An 18,448-nucleotide genomic window follows, 5' to 3' on the forward strand; every position below is an offset into this window, starting at 1 on the left:
TTTTTAAAAAATTTCTTTCTTCTATTTTAGAATGTGGCACAAAAAAAACGTATTATATTCCAAAATTCTCTCATGTGACTCTTAAAAAAGGGCAAGTTCATTTTGTGTATTTTGAGAGTTTAAGGGGGTCATACAACATTAGAAACAATGGGCTTCATTCACACAAATCTGTGCTTAGACCACGCCAACGAATGAGTCACGCACAAATCTGGGATGTTATGTGAAAAAATTTAGAAGTGCTTCAGAGAATCTTAAAACAGTTAAACACCCCCCCAATAATAATAAAAACAAGAATAAGAATAGGTTCATTATTTTCCAGTTTTACAACACATCAGCATAAACAAAATTAAGTAAAACTCAAAAATATGTGTTTTTCCTAGTCCAATAAAAGCTTTGGCACCATTTATGATGTCACAGTGTGTGTGCCAGGACATTCACTGTACTGCAACCCAAATGCAGTTATTGTAACACTTTGGAAATGTGTTCATTTTGTGGCTTCCTCCTCGGACATTTGGATTGTTTTGCGTTCTTCAGCTGTAAAGTTATCATGCTTTTTTGCTTTTAGCTGCCAGGCTTCTCTTGTACCACAGCTTCTCCACTTTCACCCCTCAAGCTTGTGGTAAATGCTCTAAAAATGGAGAAATGTGGGCCTGGCAGTATGCAGATTGAAAAGCACAAGCCTATCGATTTAGAAATGATTCAGATTCACTAACAGATTCATTCACCTACAGTTGGTGATCAGGGAAAAAATAGCTGGCGTGCACATTTTTATGAGGGCTAATGTATTCCCAGCTCATGCCACTAGTATGCTTCAATAGCTCAGTTTTAGAATTGTGGGCCACTGCTAATTAGTTACAAAATTCACTAAATTATAATCAGAGCTTTATTTTCATTGTAAAGGATTAATAAAATTGTGTGTGAACATTTTTCTGCTTCTGAAGGGGCAATATTCGAGGGAAAAACCAGAATGCTCCAGGTTGAGCTTGCACACTTTCACCTCTTAGACTATGACAGTTTCCACAGGTGTCATATGGATTGCAGGACGCGTCAAATGGTTCAGAACCACTAAGTTTGCTGTTACACTCCTGTTGTTTACAAAAATGTACATATCCGCTTTCCAGGTTGGCATCCATCCACGTGTCACTACAGACTTTAAAATCAAATATATGCAAATGCTCTGTTTGCCCGGTGGATCCGGATGTGTGCGTTCAATGAGCTCACAGGAACTGGCTATATACTGGAGGATAGGATATTGTAAATCCCTGCCCGCCACCCAACTCAGTCCTGACCCAGCTCAGGCCCCACAGTGTCCACCATCAGAAAGGTGGCTTAGAACAGCTTTTTTTGGTCAGCCCCCTTTGTGCTGAGTTCATCAGGCTCGTCCTCTAAACAGAGAGCCAGGGCCATTGCCTTGTGGCTCTTTCTTTCTTTTCAGGCAACAAATGTGCTAAAACAGCACTCCATAATCACTTGGCATTAGGGGCTGTTGTGTTGGGCATTAGAGGTTAGAATTGACCAGTGGGACGTTATAAAAATGAGTCTGACAAGGGAACACCAAAGCTGATGAGTCTGGATCCTGGCACTGGACGGCTAGAGGATTAGTCAGCTAACACACTGGCTGGGGCTTCTGCAGGGTCGGGTCCCATCGCATCTCATCACCACCAGGCTAGAAGCGGCCCCTGTGGCTGCCGTGTCTCCATCCGCCTCTCTGGCTGGCGTGCTAGCTTTGGTACCCATCCTCCACCGCTCTCCGTCCTCCGTTGGACCATCGTGTCTTCTTGTAGCATGGTCCTTTCACTGGAGGAGCGGTATGATGTCATAAGCTTAGGATGGGAAGGGTTAAGTGGCAGTGGAGGGGCATGATTCAGTTGAGTTCAGAGAGATTTTGGTCATCACAGGTCAGAACACTTATCAAACACACACAGACTATATTTAGTCATTTTCAAGTCCAGCTGAATGCCCTTTGTCTCTGCTGAGACTCTCGCTGAAGTGATTTGTGTCGATAAGGAGAGCGAATACACAGCAAGCTGCTCAATTCGCTTCTCATTCTCCTAATCTACCGTATCACATTCGAAACGCTTAATCGACGCTAAAAAAAGGAGCACAAACGTTATTTTTTGCAAATGGAACTCAGATTTGATGTTCCCCTCGGTATTATCTGCCAGTCACAAGGAGAAACGCATTTACCTCGTTATCAGTGAACCATTAAATCACATTTACCGCGCAGCAACTAACCACTTATTTTGCTTTTGAAGTTAATTCAATGGGTTTTTTTTTTACTGAATTACAGCCGCTTTTGTCCGACAGGCACATCTCAGCCTCTCCTGCCTGTGCCTGTTTCTCTGGAAGCTCCTGCTGTTGCCGCTTCTTTGCCCAGTGTGAGCAGCTTCATACTGCTGGAATGTAACAGTAACAGGCAGTACCATGGGAAGAGTCACCGACTGGGGGTGAGCTGCACGCCCTTTATTCAGGCCATTGCCGAGCTCACTGGACTTGAGACATTTCCTCATTCATCTTCATTTTTTTTTTCGCACTGTTGTGTAGCTTGGCCCAATCTTTGTTTGTGTTACCCCACCTACTGTTCTCTACTCATCAGCTCTTACTACTTTCCCTCTTTCTGCAATAAACTTAGTCTTCACTTTTAATTTCTTTCTTTTCCTGTTACTTTTTCCTGTTTTAGCTTTCCTCTGCTCTTTTTCACTTCATAGTCCTCCTAACAAATTATTTTTTCTCTCCTTTCAGTGTCTCGCCTTTCCTTTATCAGTTTCCTTCCTCTAGAACATGGGATCTCCTCATGATTTTGTCCTGTCAGCATAATAAAGGAAGACTTTTTCTCAGTTATGATACTCTGTAAAAATGTACAAATACTCTACTGACATAATTAGCTGGAAAGTAGTGATCACACCTCCTAGTATGAGGTCAGACCTGCTTTTGGCTTCAGAGCTTGTCTTACAGTAACTCTTCATGGTATTGACTCAAAAAGTCGCTGAATTTTCTTCCATATTGACATGACAGATGGAAGCATCACACAGTTGCTGGCAATTTGTTAGCTGCACATCCATGATGTGAATCTCCTGTTAGGGATCCATGCTTTCATGTTGTTTATGCCAAATTCTGACCCTTCCATCTAAATGTCACAGCAGAAATCAACACTCATCAGACCACGCAACATTTTTCGACTCTTTTTCTGCCTTATTTTGGCGAGCCTGTGTGGATTACACCCTCAGCTTTCTGCCCTTAGCTGATAAAAGTGGCACCTGGTGTGGTCTTCTGTTGTTCCAGCCCATCGTCTTCAAGATTTGACTTGTGCATTCACTGATGCTCTTCTGCACACCCTGGTTGTAACTAGTGGATATTTGAGTTACTGTTGCCTTCCTATCAGCTCAAAGCAGTCTGGAACATTCCCCTCTGACCTCTGGCATAAACAAAGCATTTTTTGCCCAGAGGATTGCCACTTGCTGGATATTTTCGCTTTTTTAGACAATTCTCTGTAAATCCTAGAGATGGCTGGTTTGGATTTTCCCAGCAATTTCTGAAATACTTCTGAAATGTTCATAACAGCCCATCTGGCACCAACAACCACATTCAAAATAACTTAAATCACCTTGCTCGCTTTGAACTTCAGCAGGTCGTCTTGACACTGTGTACATGTCTAAATGCATTCAGATGTTGGCACGTGATTGGCTAGTTTGATATTTTTTTTGTTGTATGTGATAATGAACTAAAGATTTGGAGGGGGGGGTCATGGTTAGTCAGACAAAGCAAATGTTAAAGACTTATTGTTCTGTGAGAAAATGAACTAGTCTCTTATCAGTTATGGCAGTTTCACGTTGCTCAGAAAGAAAGTAATTATCAAATACTGATGTTTCTCTAACTCTGTATCTGTTCCTGTGATTAAAAGTGACAATTTCAGAACAGATGCTCTCATAGCAGCTTGCTCCTTTTTCTAGATACTGTATCTTTGTAAGGTAACTTTATATGGATGCAACATGTTCTTGAGAAAAACCAACCCTGAATACAAACATGTTTGTGTTCAGGGTTGTAAGTTCCCTGTTGCCATTACAAAAAGTGGTGTAACTTGCATGGCAGCATATAGAATTTCTTTTCTTTTGGTCAGCCAGAAAAGTTAAACAGTTAGATGGAGTGAGTGGATCCATTCCTTTCAACTGTGTCTTATACACAAATACATAAGCACATAGAGACAAACAGTGAAATGACACTAAATGCCTAAAACCTGGTCCTTAAAAGCCTTTATTTACTTCTTTGTTTTAAAAATACTGACTTACTGACTTGTTTTTATGTTTTCTAAAGCATCGGTATTGAGTTTCAGGTTTACATGAGCGACTGTTGGATAGCAGCAAAGTAAATCTTCTTTCTAACAGAGGTTAGTTGTGTTCACACAGCCTGAAATGTGCAGTTGCCCCCTCTGTTAGCCTTGTAAGTCTTCACTCTTCCTTGAAAATCAATTACATGCCACTTAGAGTATGTGTCAAATGGCATTTTGGTGCCTGCTGCCCGCTGTCAACACAGTAACTTGAGCTGCAGCTGTTGGACTTACCAAGATATAATCCTGACTCTCAGTTTAAGTGGGGCAGATTTGGAGGTCTTGTCTCCAAAGCTGCCTATTTATTAAGACGGAGATTCAACACATGCGTGGCCTCCGGCATATGTTGACACGCTGACATTTGCACGCGCGCAAAGTCACTGCCTTTTGGAGAGCAAGACATCCTTCGCTTGGCATCACTTCTGATCTGTAGCCAACGGTTATTGGCACGCTGAAAATGTTCGGAGAGTACTGCATTTTTCTTTAATTTGGCTGAATAGAAACACACTGGTTCTGGCATAAAAGTGCAAAGTCAAAGTAGTGACGCTGGCTGCACAGTGTTGAAGTCATGCTCCTGTTTAGACAGGCAATGGAGCGGTTCAGATACATTATATATTCAAAGCAAACGCAGACCTTTTATGGCCACATGTAACAATTCTCAGCTGTTAGGTTTCAATACAGAAAACAATACATTTCTGAAAAAAACATAAAGTGAAGCTGACTTCAGGATGGAGAAGGTCACCAGGAAAGTAACCAGCTGTGTGTTGATGCCTGCTGACTGCAGACTCATATGTTGACATATGATGTTCTGCCCTGCTTCACCTAAAATTGTTAGGATGAATTACAGATATATTGTAATAATATAGCTGTTGTATTGTTTCATATCCAGCTTGGTAGAATAATGCACGAGCAAAGGAAAAAGTCTCATTATCCTAATTCTTCTTGATTTGAATGTATTTCTATTTGTGTTGTGATTTATGATGATAAAGAAAATAAACTTTGCACAGTACACATTTTGTTTCTGGACTGTTATTATAGCCTGAGGTGAGCCTTTATTGGAATTGATGGCGGACAGTTTAACTGCTCCTTTTATTACACCCCTTAACCCTGTGGTCTGTGGTGATATGCAGAAACAGTATGGGATAATTGCTGTATTTTTCTGCGAGGCTAAAATTGAACTAATAGCACGTCTCTGACACCAGTGCCACTGTTTGGCTGTTTTATTTTTGTAATTTAGACCCGGTAAAGCCTTAAAAGAGGAATTTACTACATTGACATAATGGTTTGTGGTGTAACCTGCAGCTGACAAGCACCTTCTGGAAGAACTCTGGCTGAAGGAAAGGTGAATGTCCTCTTGTCATGGTAACAAATTATGTGGGCTGAGGAAGCTAAGCGTGCAAAATATTGTGACACATTCATTCTGTGACCTTGAGCACAGGTAAACATCGGCCATACTTGACAACTTTATCAAACTGTTTGCGGGAATTGCTTCCAGAATTCCTGGACTAGTCAACAGTGGTTTTAGGGCTTGCAGTGGCAAATATTAAGGCCATTCACGGTTCCCAATGTGTATGTAATGTGAGGATTTTCAGTAGTTCACTGCACTAATGCACTGTTAACTCAGAGTTTTCCCTTTTTAAGCACTTTCTCTCTGCAGCTCCACTGTTATAAAAGATCACCAAAAGTTTCCATTTTACAGACTCGTGCATGTTTTCTTTGAATTTATGTATTTTTTCTGTACCTATTCTCACTCCCTTAACATATTTTTGAGTTTCTTTTATCTCCCGTAACAAAGGAGCTTGGAAAACTCTTATACCATGTCAGCAGATTTCATGCACCAAGCTGTAACCTAGTGCGCCTTAGTGTGTAAGTGGGTGATAAAAATCACATACAGCTGCAGCCAAGGTGAAAGTTATTTGACACGCTTCTGTGATTTTTTTTCTTACTTGCTCTTTTCCCTATTTTTTTTTCTTTTGTACAAGTTGCTTTATTTTATTATCAGCCTGCATGGATTGTGGTATGAAATTTTGGAAAAACACTCGGCACTTTGTATCTGCGTAATGATTTGGAGGCCACACTGGCTTGGCACAGGCGCACTGTAATCCATTTATCTTAACAAACAAATTGGACTGGGTAGCAACAAAGTGCTGCTTAAAGTTGCATTTGCATTGTATGCCAGAGCAACAATGAAAGGAAAAGCTTGAATTGTTGTTCATGAGGTATTTACCGGGAAATCACACACAGACACACACACACCGAGACACAAACACACACACTAGATTGAGCTGAGAGAATTGCAGCATGAGATTTGACATGTTTTCAATTTATTGTCTCATTCTGCAGCAAACAGTGGGGCTGTCACGTGGATGTAAAGCAAGACGTAATGGCTTAGTTTCAGTAACAGATTTGTAAAGCACGCGAGTGTTAACGGGTGTGGCCCACACACTACACAGAAATAGTGATCTGACAGTCTGTATTTAGGTTTTTGAGGGGAAGAAAATCTTATCACCCTGCTGAATGGTTATTTGATAGACCTGCAATGAGGCTTAACTTTGGCCGTCCCTTGCTGAGCTGCTGTACTGCAGGTATTTACTGAGAAGCAGAGTGAAGTTCAGCCAGGTTCACTGCAGCACCGCTTCTGCTCTCCAGCTATAAAAGGCACAGCAGCTCCTGTCTGATGAGAAGAGAGAAAGAGGAAAACTTTCTTGGTTGGTTGATCACAGGCTGCCTCTTGGAGTAAATGTTTTCAGAAGATTAAAAGGAGCCAGCTTCACTACTATCAGCCACTGACCCACCGTGGTAAATTTAGTACTCCAAAAGCTTCTTTTTTTTCTTCCCTTCATCACAAGAAGAAGTGGAACTAAGTGTCGCTCGAAATAACAGCACTTCAGACTGTTCTCGCGCACGCTAACTTCCACTGTGGTTGTGAATGATTTGGATAAAAAAATATATATATAACTGACAATGGCAGGGACGACAAGCCAGCTGCTTTTAAAAATAATGCCATTCTTGTTTCGGTTTATCTGTGCAAAGCTCCTCCAAAATAATGTGTGCTGTATGTAATCGGGCTTGATTGATGACTCATGAAAGAAGGGCCGCATGACTGGTCGCGTCAACAGGTTTAGAGGCTATGAGCGTGAACTCCTCGGCACTGTGTGTCCTCTGCGAGAACCCTTTTCTGACATGTGGTGAGATATCAGCTCAGATAATGAAAGGCTCTGGGCAGTTTGTTATACTATTGTTTTTTTTACCCCGTGTTCTGAATTATCTGCACAGTGGAATGTCTGTTTTTGATTTTCATGGTTTTATGGATCAATAAATTTGACCTTGGAGATCAAACTATTTTTTATGACATGTTAAATCCATGTTTCTTGAATTCCTGAGCCCACATGTGTGAGCGTGTGCCCATGGGTTTGATGGACACACAGCATCATTAGGTTTTGACTACAATTGAAGGATAAGAATTTATTTAAAGTTCCTATCCTTAAATTTCCTAATTTCCTTTAGTTTAACTCTGTACTTCTAGATTCACAGTGTCTATTTGAGTGTGTGTGTGTTGCACTTCTTGCACTCAATGACATGTGTACTTTGTCTTCTTGTCCTACTTGACTACACAAAGGCTACATTGCAGCACTTCATGTTGTTGCTACTGGCTGAAACCTTGAATGATGAGAGCAGTTAGTGCAAGAATAACGCCTCTCTCTTCCTCTCTCTGTCTCTCTCTCTCACATGCACACACACACACACACGCGCGCGCGCGAGGAGGGAAAGGTAGGAGGGAAACTGAGAGAACAGCAAATACTTTTATGTTATTTTCACCTAAAATTTCCTACGACATATGACACGCAATCTAAATGTGTAATCAACAGACACTTTGAACTTTTTTCTATATGAATGACAGAAATGAACCCAGGCCAAAGTATTTGGTTAAGAAGAGAATTCATTGAATAAGTTCTTGTTTCACTAAACACTGAAATCAAATCCCACAATCCTGAACTCCACACAAAGCTTAAGTCCTCACAAACCCTGAGCAATATTGATCTAGAAGGTCAGGAGTGCATTGGTGAGATGCCTACTAATCCTGTCATATGATACTAATCTGGTTAAAAACAATTGACCTCTTACCAGAAATGTGACATTATATGCTGATCATTACTGATTCATACCACACCCCTTCCCCTTGTACTTTTTTCTTCTTCTTTCATAAAATCCAGTTGAAAAGTATATTTAAAGTATAAAACTGCAACTGATTGGATTGTAAACTAATCTCACTGCAAAATCTCCCTGAAAAAGCAACACACACAGTTGTGTATAATAATTAAAAAAAATATGATACCTGCATATTGACAGTTTTATTATTGTCAAAGCTGTGGATTAGCTATACTTCACTTGTGTGACATAGAGAACTTCGGTTGCTCTTGTCTGTCCAGAAGGTTTCTATTAGCATAAAGAAACAAAGAAACCCGTGCTGGATCTGCAGAGCAGCCTTGAGTCAACAGAGAGCAGGAGGGATCAGATGGCCTCTCAGAGACTCCTAACTCAGGACAGATGAAAACAGGGAGTCAGCATCTGCTTAGGAGCTTTCTCCCGTGTTAAACAACTGGTATAGATCAAACATTGCATTCTTCTTTATTCATCATAGTGTAATTCAGTGCCTCGATGTTTGTAGGCGCATCTACATCCGGTTTTACATTTTTGGGGTGTGCGGTGCACATTAAGCGGTTTCACTCTACATTAGGCTTTTCGCTGCAGGAGCGGCAGGGTTGAGTGAACCTTGTGATGTGCTCCAGCCGAATGCAGGTCTGCATGTTCGCTTTTGTTTTCCATGTGCCTGCTCTTCCATGAGCGCACCTGAGCTTTGAAGCTGCCTGTTGTCCAAAAAGAGCTACATCTCCTAGCTTGTGTGTGTGTGTGTGTATTTGTGAGAGTGAGAAAGAAAAAATAGAGATGGGATCAGGGATGCAAGCATAGAGGACAAAGATAGCTTTGATCACACGTGTCACTAATGTCCCGATCCTCTCTGTAAGAACATCTGAGGTACCATCACAGCTGCTGATGAGAGTGAGCTGCGAGCAGCAGAGGAATTACTTCTGGTTTTTTGTCATTTTAGTGCCATTTTTAAAGGCGGTTAGTTGTATTTTTTTTTTCAAATTGCCTATTTTGATTTTAAATTATTGTTAGTTGACACCTGAGTGACCATGTTAAACATCCTGCTGTCTGCCCTGATGGATCCTGACAGGCGTTTAAGGAGCTTCAGGAGGAGCGAGCGACTTGCATCCATACTAGTACGTATGCCCTGGTTTAAATGGGGGTTTTTTCTGCCTGTTTTGTGAATGCACTTTTGCAAGACTGTTGTGAAAACGTTACCAGGAATCTTTTCCTTTAATATACTTTAAAAGTGGTCATGTGTGTCCCTGTGTTAATTATGGCTGCAGGCTTTAGAGTTCTTTGTCTGTGTTGATCCTCTTCTCAACTTGACCTAGCCTTTTCCAGTGGTGACCATTGACTTGCAGTCTTCAATATATAACCTGACACTTCTGCTTGGTGGTATTTTTTTTCCTTGTTGGATTAGATCTGGTGGAATTAACTCCTTAGACCACCTACACTGTCTCCAAACCCTCCTCCACGTTTGAGGCACAGAGGAAGTGATCATTAGAGGAGCTAGATTGGGGGGGTGAGATTGCTCGGTTTGTTTGGAAAAAAACAGGGTGTGTCTTTGTGTTTATATCCTCCTCTTCACGTTCACCGTATGGCTGGACACTGAAAACTTAGTTGTGTGCCACTGCTTCGTCATCTCTTCTCCTCTAGCCTATTTTAATATTTCAAAGGCCATTGTTTGCTGGAAAGAGAAGTAAACTGTGAAACAGTGCAAACTGAGATTGTTGCATCCTGAGGGCGGGTTCTGGTTTAGGAAGTCATAGAAATTTCACTGCATTGGCTTTTGGGGTTTCCTGTGAGGTGACTTATCAACCGCAAACACCGGCTGTACCTACACGTGCTTTTAAATACGGTCTCCCTATTTAGTTTATCGACTCATTTTGTAATCTGCCAAGCTAACTGCCCCAATACGACCCACAAAAACACAAAGGACAGGGGATAGAGTCTCGATCATTCCTTATGCAACTAACTTTAGATATTCTGCTCACGTTGTTTTGCTCTAAGGGCAGGCATCCCGTGGCCTATTTTTTTTTTTCCACGCCGATATGCGGTGAATTTCACTTCTCTAAAAAAAAGGCCCAAAAGGTGTATTTATAAACAGAGTGCAAGCTGCGATTTCCCTCTCCCACAAAATTAAGATTTGGAAGGCTGCAGTAGTCCTTGTGTAATAAACCATTCCCTTCGTCACACAGGGAAAGTGAGCATTCAGCATCAGCAGGGACAGCGGCGTCGCTTCTCCTCATTGTATCCCGGACTGTTAATTCCAAGCGATAGTGGGGGTGTGCACTTTATCGGCAGCGGTAAAAGTAGATTCAGAACAAGAATAAAAACAAAAACACGATGAGGTAATAATATACGGATGAGTAAAGTTTAACAGGAAAATGATGATAGGATGGTCATAAATAAAGTAAATGCGTGATGCCTCTGTTTCCCCCCTGAACTCACACCCCTACTTAGGCGCAATGGTCCGCTCCGTACAGAGACGACACGGCCGTTGCTCAGTGAGCGGAGAGCAGGGAAAGGTTTACTCAGCCTGCCATTGCTGCACACCGTCCTGGTGATGCCTACTCTTTCCAACTTTTCATCCAGAGGTTAGCGACGGAAATACCAAAGTAAGGAGGTCTTGTTTGGGTCGTACTTCCCTTTTTTTCTCCATCCCCACAACCCACACTTCTTCCATGACTTTGTACCCGAGTGGACTAACGATTCTGGTGGCGAAGATAAGATAATGAACTTTAGACTTTCCACACGGCTATTCGTGGCGTTTCCCGTCGTCCTGGATCAAATAAAATAACAACGTAGCCCGGCGTGGCGGCAGCTGGGCGAAAAGTGAACTGGACTGGAGGGAAAATAGCGCACTCAGCCAAGTGATTATCAAAACAGAGACAGGGACAACTTTTAAGCTGCCACTTTTCAACCGGAATAGCGGGGGAAATGACCTCCAGAGCTTCAAATAAGGTGGGTACCTGACAGGGAAAAAAAAATCTTGTGTGGACATTATGCTGCTGGCTTATGTAACGCGAATGATATACTGGAAGGCTAGCACGGGCCAAAATACAAACAAAGGTGAATTTTCCAGCCAATCAGCTGTTTATAAGTTTGTAGAATATCAGTAGGCTTGTGGTAGTGAAGGATGCTTAGTGGTGGTGGTGTTTTCATCTGTGTGTATGTGTGTGTGTGTGTGTGTGGCTCAGAGGGTGTTTTGAAATCCACACCTTGTAACACAGCCTGCAAGCAACTATGCAGTTTCTAGTGAGCTAGATTAAAATAATCTGTCTTTTATTGATTGTCAGTGTTAAATCGCCTGGTGGTTTTTATACCATGTCTCAGCTGAGCTACCTGTTGATTTTTAGTCCTCATTTTATTAAAAGGGTGGCAGGAAATCCCCATGGATATGAAAAGTAAGTGAGCCTCTGAGGCAGGAATTCTGCTACGGGATCTTCCTTTCTTTACATTTCAGAGACCCAAGAATGGATCAGACCACAAAGTACATTGAGTTTGTGGGGGATTTAACACTACACTTTTGATGAAAACACCACTTTCCATAAGTAAGAAGCAGTCTTATTGTAGGTGGTCTAACTCTAAATTAAGTTGATTGTACTGGGACGTCCCATAGCATGCCTCTCAGGTCCCTGCTGTGTGTAATTATCCATTCATCTGTCTAAATATCTGCTAAGCCTTGATAATTTCCTAGTTTATATAAAATGTAAGCTATGTACTGATGGTATGATGTATACCAGGCGTTTATTAGCAAAACAGTTACACACATGTGATTGTGCTGTTTTATAAACCACTTGTATTTTACTCATGTCTAAATAAAAAAAATTCTGGAAAGAGAATTTAAGTAGATTAGACCTCATGTTGGCTCTAAAACACCTCCCGACGATTATGTAGTCTTTTGTCTTTTAGGGTTTTACTGTTTATTAGTTTTTTCCTCACTTTGACGAGTTAGGAATGTGCTGTGTTTGTCTATCACAAGTAGTGAGATTCAGGTTTGGGCGGTTGTTCCAGTCAGACGAAACCTCCTCCCTCATGCGAGCTGATGACGACATGCTGTACTGTATCTTATGGTTGTAGTCACACCTTCTCATACAACTCACTACTGAGTGATACTTGAGGCTGGTAATGAGCCCGCTGTGGTTAATATGCTGATTGGTGTAAAATTAGCTCTTCAATCTTCAGTTGTTCTCTGTCTCTTGGGGAATCTGTGCTGAAACGCTGACTTTTACTACAGCAGGTAGGACTGTCTGTTTAAAGTGAAACTACCATCACGATGGCAGTTTCAGCTGGTTACTTTTAGCACCCTGCTAGATCACAAGCAGCCAGTTTTACTGATTAAACTCAGATAGACCAAAAAGGGAAGAAAATATCTTTTGTTTAGCTGTAACATGATTGCTAACTTAATTAAACTAGCTAACATTTTCTTTATATATTTGTGAATAAAAGCTTTTCTGTGCTGTCTGGAAAAAGTGTTAGCATTAGTAGTTAAGCAACAATAGCCCACATCCACTACTATTATGGAATGACTATAGGTTTAGTAACACTGATGAAGGCGGGAGTTGAAGAACCACAGTTGTCTGACCATTACACGTAGTAAGGGCAGGTTGGTTGATTATTTCACTAGATAGTCAAGCTTGTTACCTTTGATAGTTGGCACCAGTGGATAAAAGCTGGTGTGGCCAAACTGTCATGCCACGCCAGTATTATTCAAGTTGGAAAGTAGGATAGATGTTTTGTATTGTATTGTCATCTAGAAGATAAAAATGGGCTGTGGCAGAATGAAATGCAAGATAAACACAGATGCCCATTTTAAAGAAAGCGAGTGTGTAGACTTGCTAGCACTGCAAATGTTAGCCACACTTTTTTTGTGTTTTCTTATTTTCAGACTAGTCAGTTAGCCTCCTGTTTCATTATCTATGTAGTTGTTGGGACAGTTTCCAGTCGATGCTGTTGAACAATTCTCCAGTTCATGGCTCAGTTTGATGAATTGGTGTAATTTAACACTTTCTAGTTATGGGAAGCAGGGATGGGTATTTAAAACAAAAATACTGTTAGATTTTTACTGGAAACTGCTTGACTTTTCTTGGAAGATCACCCTCACGTAGTTTTGGTACAGTTGCGACATGCTTGTTTAACCTGACGTAGTTTGCAGGGGGCTCATTACTGTTTATTATTTAAAGAGTTCTTTGTGGCTGTAGTCATCTTTGGCTTTGCATGTTTTTCCTGTTTGTTCAGTATTGTCTAATCGCAACAGCTAACACGTTTTATCAGTTTCATGCCTGGTACTTGAAAGTACATTCTTTTTAAAAGGTTGTTGTTCAACAAAAATCTTCTTAGGTGCCTTATCACCCATTACATCCTATCATGCGGAGGTAAAAAAAACAACAACACAAAAAAATATATTTTGGATAAAAAACAGCTTAAAAAAACAGGATACAATTTTGTAAAATAATTAATATTTTTGTGTTCAAAACTCATGCCAGAAACAATCCCTAATGGGAAGGTTATGTTTCAGCTTTGGATAATCAGAATCAGAATCAGAATCAGAAAGGGGTTTATTGCCAAATGTTGAGCAGGTTTACAACATTAGGAAATTGCTGCGGTGCTTCAGTGCAAACATAGTGTCATAAATAGCACTTAAATAGACATGAAAAAATAAAAGTAGGGATAAGAATTAAAAGTGCTACGTGGAAAGATATGTGCATGAGATATACATGAGATATATACATGAGAATAAGAATTAAGAGTGCTACGTTGAAAGATATATACATGAGTGCAGGTGGTGATCAGTGCCAATCATGGAATGATGCAGTGAACACAGCGTAGGGTCATGTGTTAGTAGCGGGAACAGTCATATGGTTATTGTTCATGTGTCCAACAGCAGAGGGGAAGAAACTGTTCTTATGGCGAGAGGTTCTGGTGCGAATGGACCGGAGCCTCCTGCCTGAGGGGAGCAGGTCAAACAGACTGTGTCCAGGGTGAGAAGGGTCAGCTGAGATCCGAGCTGCACGCCGCAATGTCCTGGAGGTGTACAGGTCCTGCAAAGATGGGAGTCTGCAGCCAATCACCTTCTCAGCAGAGCGCACAACACGCTGCAGTCTCTGTTTGTCCCTGATAGTGGCTCCAGCGTACCACACGGTGATGGAGGAGGTGAGGATGGACTCGATGATTGCAGTGTAGAACTGCATCATCGTCCGTGTTGGCAGGTTGAATTTCTTCAGCTGCCTCAGGAAGTACATCCTCTGCTGGGCTTTCTTAATGACGGAGGTGATGGTGGGCTCCCACTTCAGGTCCTGGGTGATGGTGGTACCCAGGAAGCGGAATGAGTCCACAGAGGTGATGGGGGTGTCAGTCAGGATGATGGGGGGGAGTGGGGCTGTGTGCTTCCTGAAGTCCACAATAATCTCCACTGTCTTCTGGGCATTCAGCACCAGGTTGTTGTGGCTGCACCAGGACACCAGACGTTCAACCTCTCTCCTGTAGGCAGACTGTTCACACTTCTCAAAACCAAGGGTCTTCTTTTCAAATTCAAGAAACAGAGCCAAAAAAAACGCCCAAATTTTTTTTTTTTTTTTTTTTTAAATTACATCTTCCACTGTCAATAATAAAACTTATACCTTCTGTTTGACCGTGCTAACATTCCTGTATTCCTGCTGTTAGCTGTGCTCTTAACGTTATTTGCAGTCCAGCATCAATAGCCACATGTTAACTCCCACTAATGAGTAGTGCTGGATTCCTATGCCGCACCGGTATTTGTCACAGTCCACAGAATTCCACAGTTGATGATCAACTGTAATAAAATGTTGTGGTGCATTGTTTCTGGAATAGAGTTACATATGTGGGTGTGTTGGCCTCATGTCTCAGACGTCAGTGGTGTTATTGCACAATACTGTCCACTGCTAGTGTGCCATTGGGTTAGTGTGATTTATTATAAGCATTTAACTTCCACTCAGTTGTTATAAGGATATTAGAGTGAATAAGAGTAAAGCCTTTTATCTACCCTAATCTTAGTTCAAGCTGCTTTTCAGTTTGTTTTGGTAGATCTGCAGAATAAAATAACAGTTTGGGGAGAATATGTCTCTGTTATAAGACTGAAAGGGAAACTTCTTTCCATTGGGTGCCAAAGGTCATGTTGTGGCACTGGGAAGAGAAAAGAAACTATATCTGGCTGCGTTTGTTTCCAGAATTTAGTGAAAAGTGTTTAAGTAATGATTTTAAGACTAGACTTGTCATACCTAGCATTTATGGATTTTCATTAAATCACTATGTAATATAATCAGTCATTTAACTGATATCTAACTACTTGAAAATGAATACACGTTAATCCAGCGAGGAGTTGGCCTTAACTTTCCTTCACTACACTAAATGTTGGCCTCATTCTGTGTGTTTGGCCTTCAGTCATCCCTGCTCACTTCTTTGAATGTACCACAAGAAAAGAGATGCAGTTTAGAGAAACAGCCATCCCTCTGGCTTTTTAGACGGCTGTGTTTTGAGTAGACGGACTGAAATAAATGGAAATTACGTTTGGATGGAGGAGGTTGTATTAATTAGAGTTGCACAGCGGGCCAAGAACAGCCTCTGTTTTGCTTTGATGATTACACATCTCCATTTACATCACTGAAGGAGGGAAATGCAATTAGACAAGCAAGTGCTAAAGAGAGAAAAAGAGTCCTGATGATGTTTTTGTCATGTGTCTTAAGCTCTCCATCTTTTTGAAGAACTGGGGCTTATATGGCAAGTGATTAATATATCAGCCCTTGTGTCGTCTTGTGTCTTTGACACAGAGTTGCACCATGAGTTTATTCATTATTTATCCAGGTTTTTGCAGATACACTTCTATGAAGATTTCACACAGCTTTTGTTGTCCCCTAACAAGTGTGAACAAATAAAAACTCTCAAAATATTTTTAGGAATATCCATGAAGACTGGACATTGTTCAAAACAGATGTGGTCACATGATAGAATAGATATTTGTACATGCAGATGCGTTTACACATGTTTGTCATTGCGTACAGCCTGTTTTGCACAAATGCTGGGCGTTGTGGACGCCCACTCGCCCACTCTTGGTCTCACTGAAGGTCATTTTGAGATCTGCACATGGCAAAGAGTGATGAGTGGAGGGTGGGTCCTGCCTTTCTGCTGTCTGAGTACGCAGCAGCTCTGCGATCTTTTGAGAACCTCAAAGGAGACCAAAATCCCAAACACACCTACAGATGGGTCTTTGATTAGCTCTTGATTCAAAGTCCTGTCTCAGCCCTTTTAAGAGCAGGTCTAAGCTGTCTTTGTATAGGATGAGAGGGATGCCAGTTGAAGGCAGCAGCCGGGAGGTTGTTGGTGCAGCTGGACTTCAGTTATTTTGTGTTTTGTTTGTTTTTTGGCTAATTTGTCCCCGGCTGGGACCAATCTAAACATGCTATTTTGTCTGGGACAAATGTTTAGGCATTGATCCATGAAAAAAGACACAATGTAACTTTTAAAACACACTCAGCGTAAACTTACTTTAAGAGAGGTTATGTTGCAGAAGAGCCAGATAGTGAACTGTTATGCTGTAGGCATCACCTCGTGCCGTACTTTAAGTAAACGCACTGAAAGAAAGCAGCTGCTTGTGATGTTTCAACATCAGGGGACTCGAAAGTGTGGCAGTTATCAAGGATATCTGACCTGCTTATCCTTTCATCTCTGGAGGGAAATCCAGGGCAGATACACACAGCAGGGGGCAGGTGGATAGCAGAGAGAGAAAGAGAGAAGGAAAACAGAAAATGCCTTCTGAGGGAGGAGGGGTTATCGGAGGAGTGAAATGGAGAAAAGGAAGGAGCGGGAGGGAGAGATGCACCGGCTATAATCTGAGTCACATGGCAGATCTTAAAAGACTGCTTCTGTCTTCTATAATCGTGGCATTATAACTTTAGTCTAGCCCATTAATATCTGCTTTGATTGAATTCAAATGCAACATTAAAATAGAGGGAATAAATTGAATTTCCCAGTGTGGGCCAGAGGCTTTTGTGGCATAGCACTAGTAGTAGTTTTGCAAAACAGTCCACACATTTTGTTTAATGCCTTGCATTGCAGTTGATGCTGTGCTCTGTCTTGAGATGGATGTTGTGAAACTGTCGAACAACAGATTAATGATCAGTAATCCTATGTTGACTGGAATTACAAAAAACCTTAAATGTTAAATACCACTAACACTCCTTGTTAATTCTTAGTTTTTTCTCATGCAGTATGAATATAAGCATTTCTGTCTCTTTTCCATGGATGTGATTGCTTCACTGAGACATCAGTGGGAATCCTTGCAGTTTACTAAATGAGCGCACCACATCCTTGGATGTGATTGTTCCACATCTCTGATTTTGTGCAATAGCATTGGTGTGGTGTGAACTCTTGCTTTCTCCTGCCACCATAGTCAGTTTAAAACAGGATGCAACAACTTGATGAATTGCATTTCATTTTAGTAGCTGTAAGGGTTTGATGATGCGTTTGTTTTGTTGTGGCTCACTCTTGAAACTGACTGGGCTGAAAACTGAACATGTTGTGTGTCTGTGCGAGGTTGTACAAGCTCGTTGTTTCATGCAAAAAAGATCATAGCAGGGGTCTGCCCAGGAAGTTTAAACCTTGCTTCAGTTATGATGAGCTTTAATGTTAAGTTTAAATGTCATGTAGCTCCCTCTGGAAGATAGACTTGTTCATTCGCAGTTGTAATGTCATCTAGGGCTGTGGGAATAAAATAATTCACCACCTGTCTCGTACCTGCTAATACCAGTGATTGAGATTGAAATTTCTCTGTTGTTACTCTTTGATAGTTTCTTGTTCCTTACTATAAAGCCCATCCAGCCAAGCAAGGACCACTCCAAGCCAGCCCTACGTCCTTTCTGGCAGGGCAGTGCAGTGCAGGACTCCGCAGGGATTTATCATTCCCGCTACAGGCATAAGGGATTTAACTGTGTGTGTGTGTGTGTGTGTGTGTGT

General features: G+C 41.4%; 1 protein-coding gene across 14 annotated transcripts in view; it reads left to right on the forward strand.

Moving 5' to 3' along the window:
* tjp1a (tight junction protein 1a) overlaps positions 1 to 18,448 on the forward strand; it is a 103,095-nt gene that overhangs the window by 40,966 nt on the left and 43,681 nt on the right. The window contains exon 1 of one of the 14 annotated variants that reach the window (XM_004543226.6): positions 10,978 to 11,440. The exons of 12 other annotated variants lie outside the window; for them this stretch is intronic. In XM_004543226.6, the coding sequence (XP_004543283.1) occupies positions 11,417 to 11,440 (24 nt within the window). In that variant the 5' untranslated portion in view covers positions 10,978 to 11,416. Of the gene's footprint in view, positions 1 to 10,977; positions 11,441 to 12,581; positions 12,720 to 18,448 lie in introns of those variants that run through there. One more of the 14 variants, XM_076883320.1, reaches the window with a different exon arrangement.

This window comes from Maylandia zebra, linkage group LG1 (assembly GCF_041146795.1).
Source record: "Maylandia zebra isolate NMK-2024a linkage group LG1, Mzebra_GT3a, whole genome shotgun sequence".
NCBI lineage: Eukaryota > Metazoa > Chordata > Actinopteri > Cichliformes > Cichlidae > Maylandia > Maylandia zebra.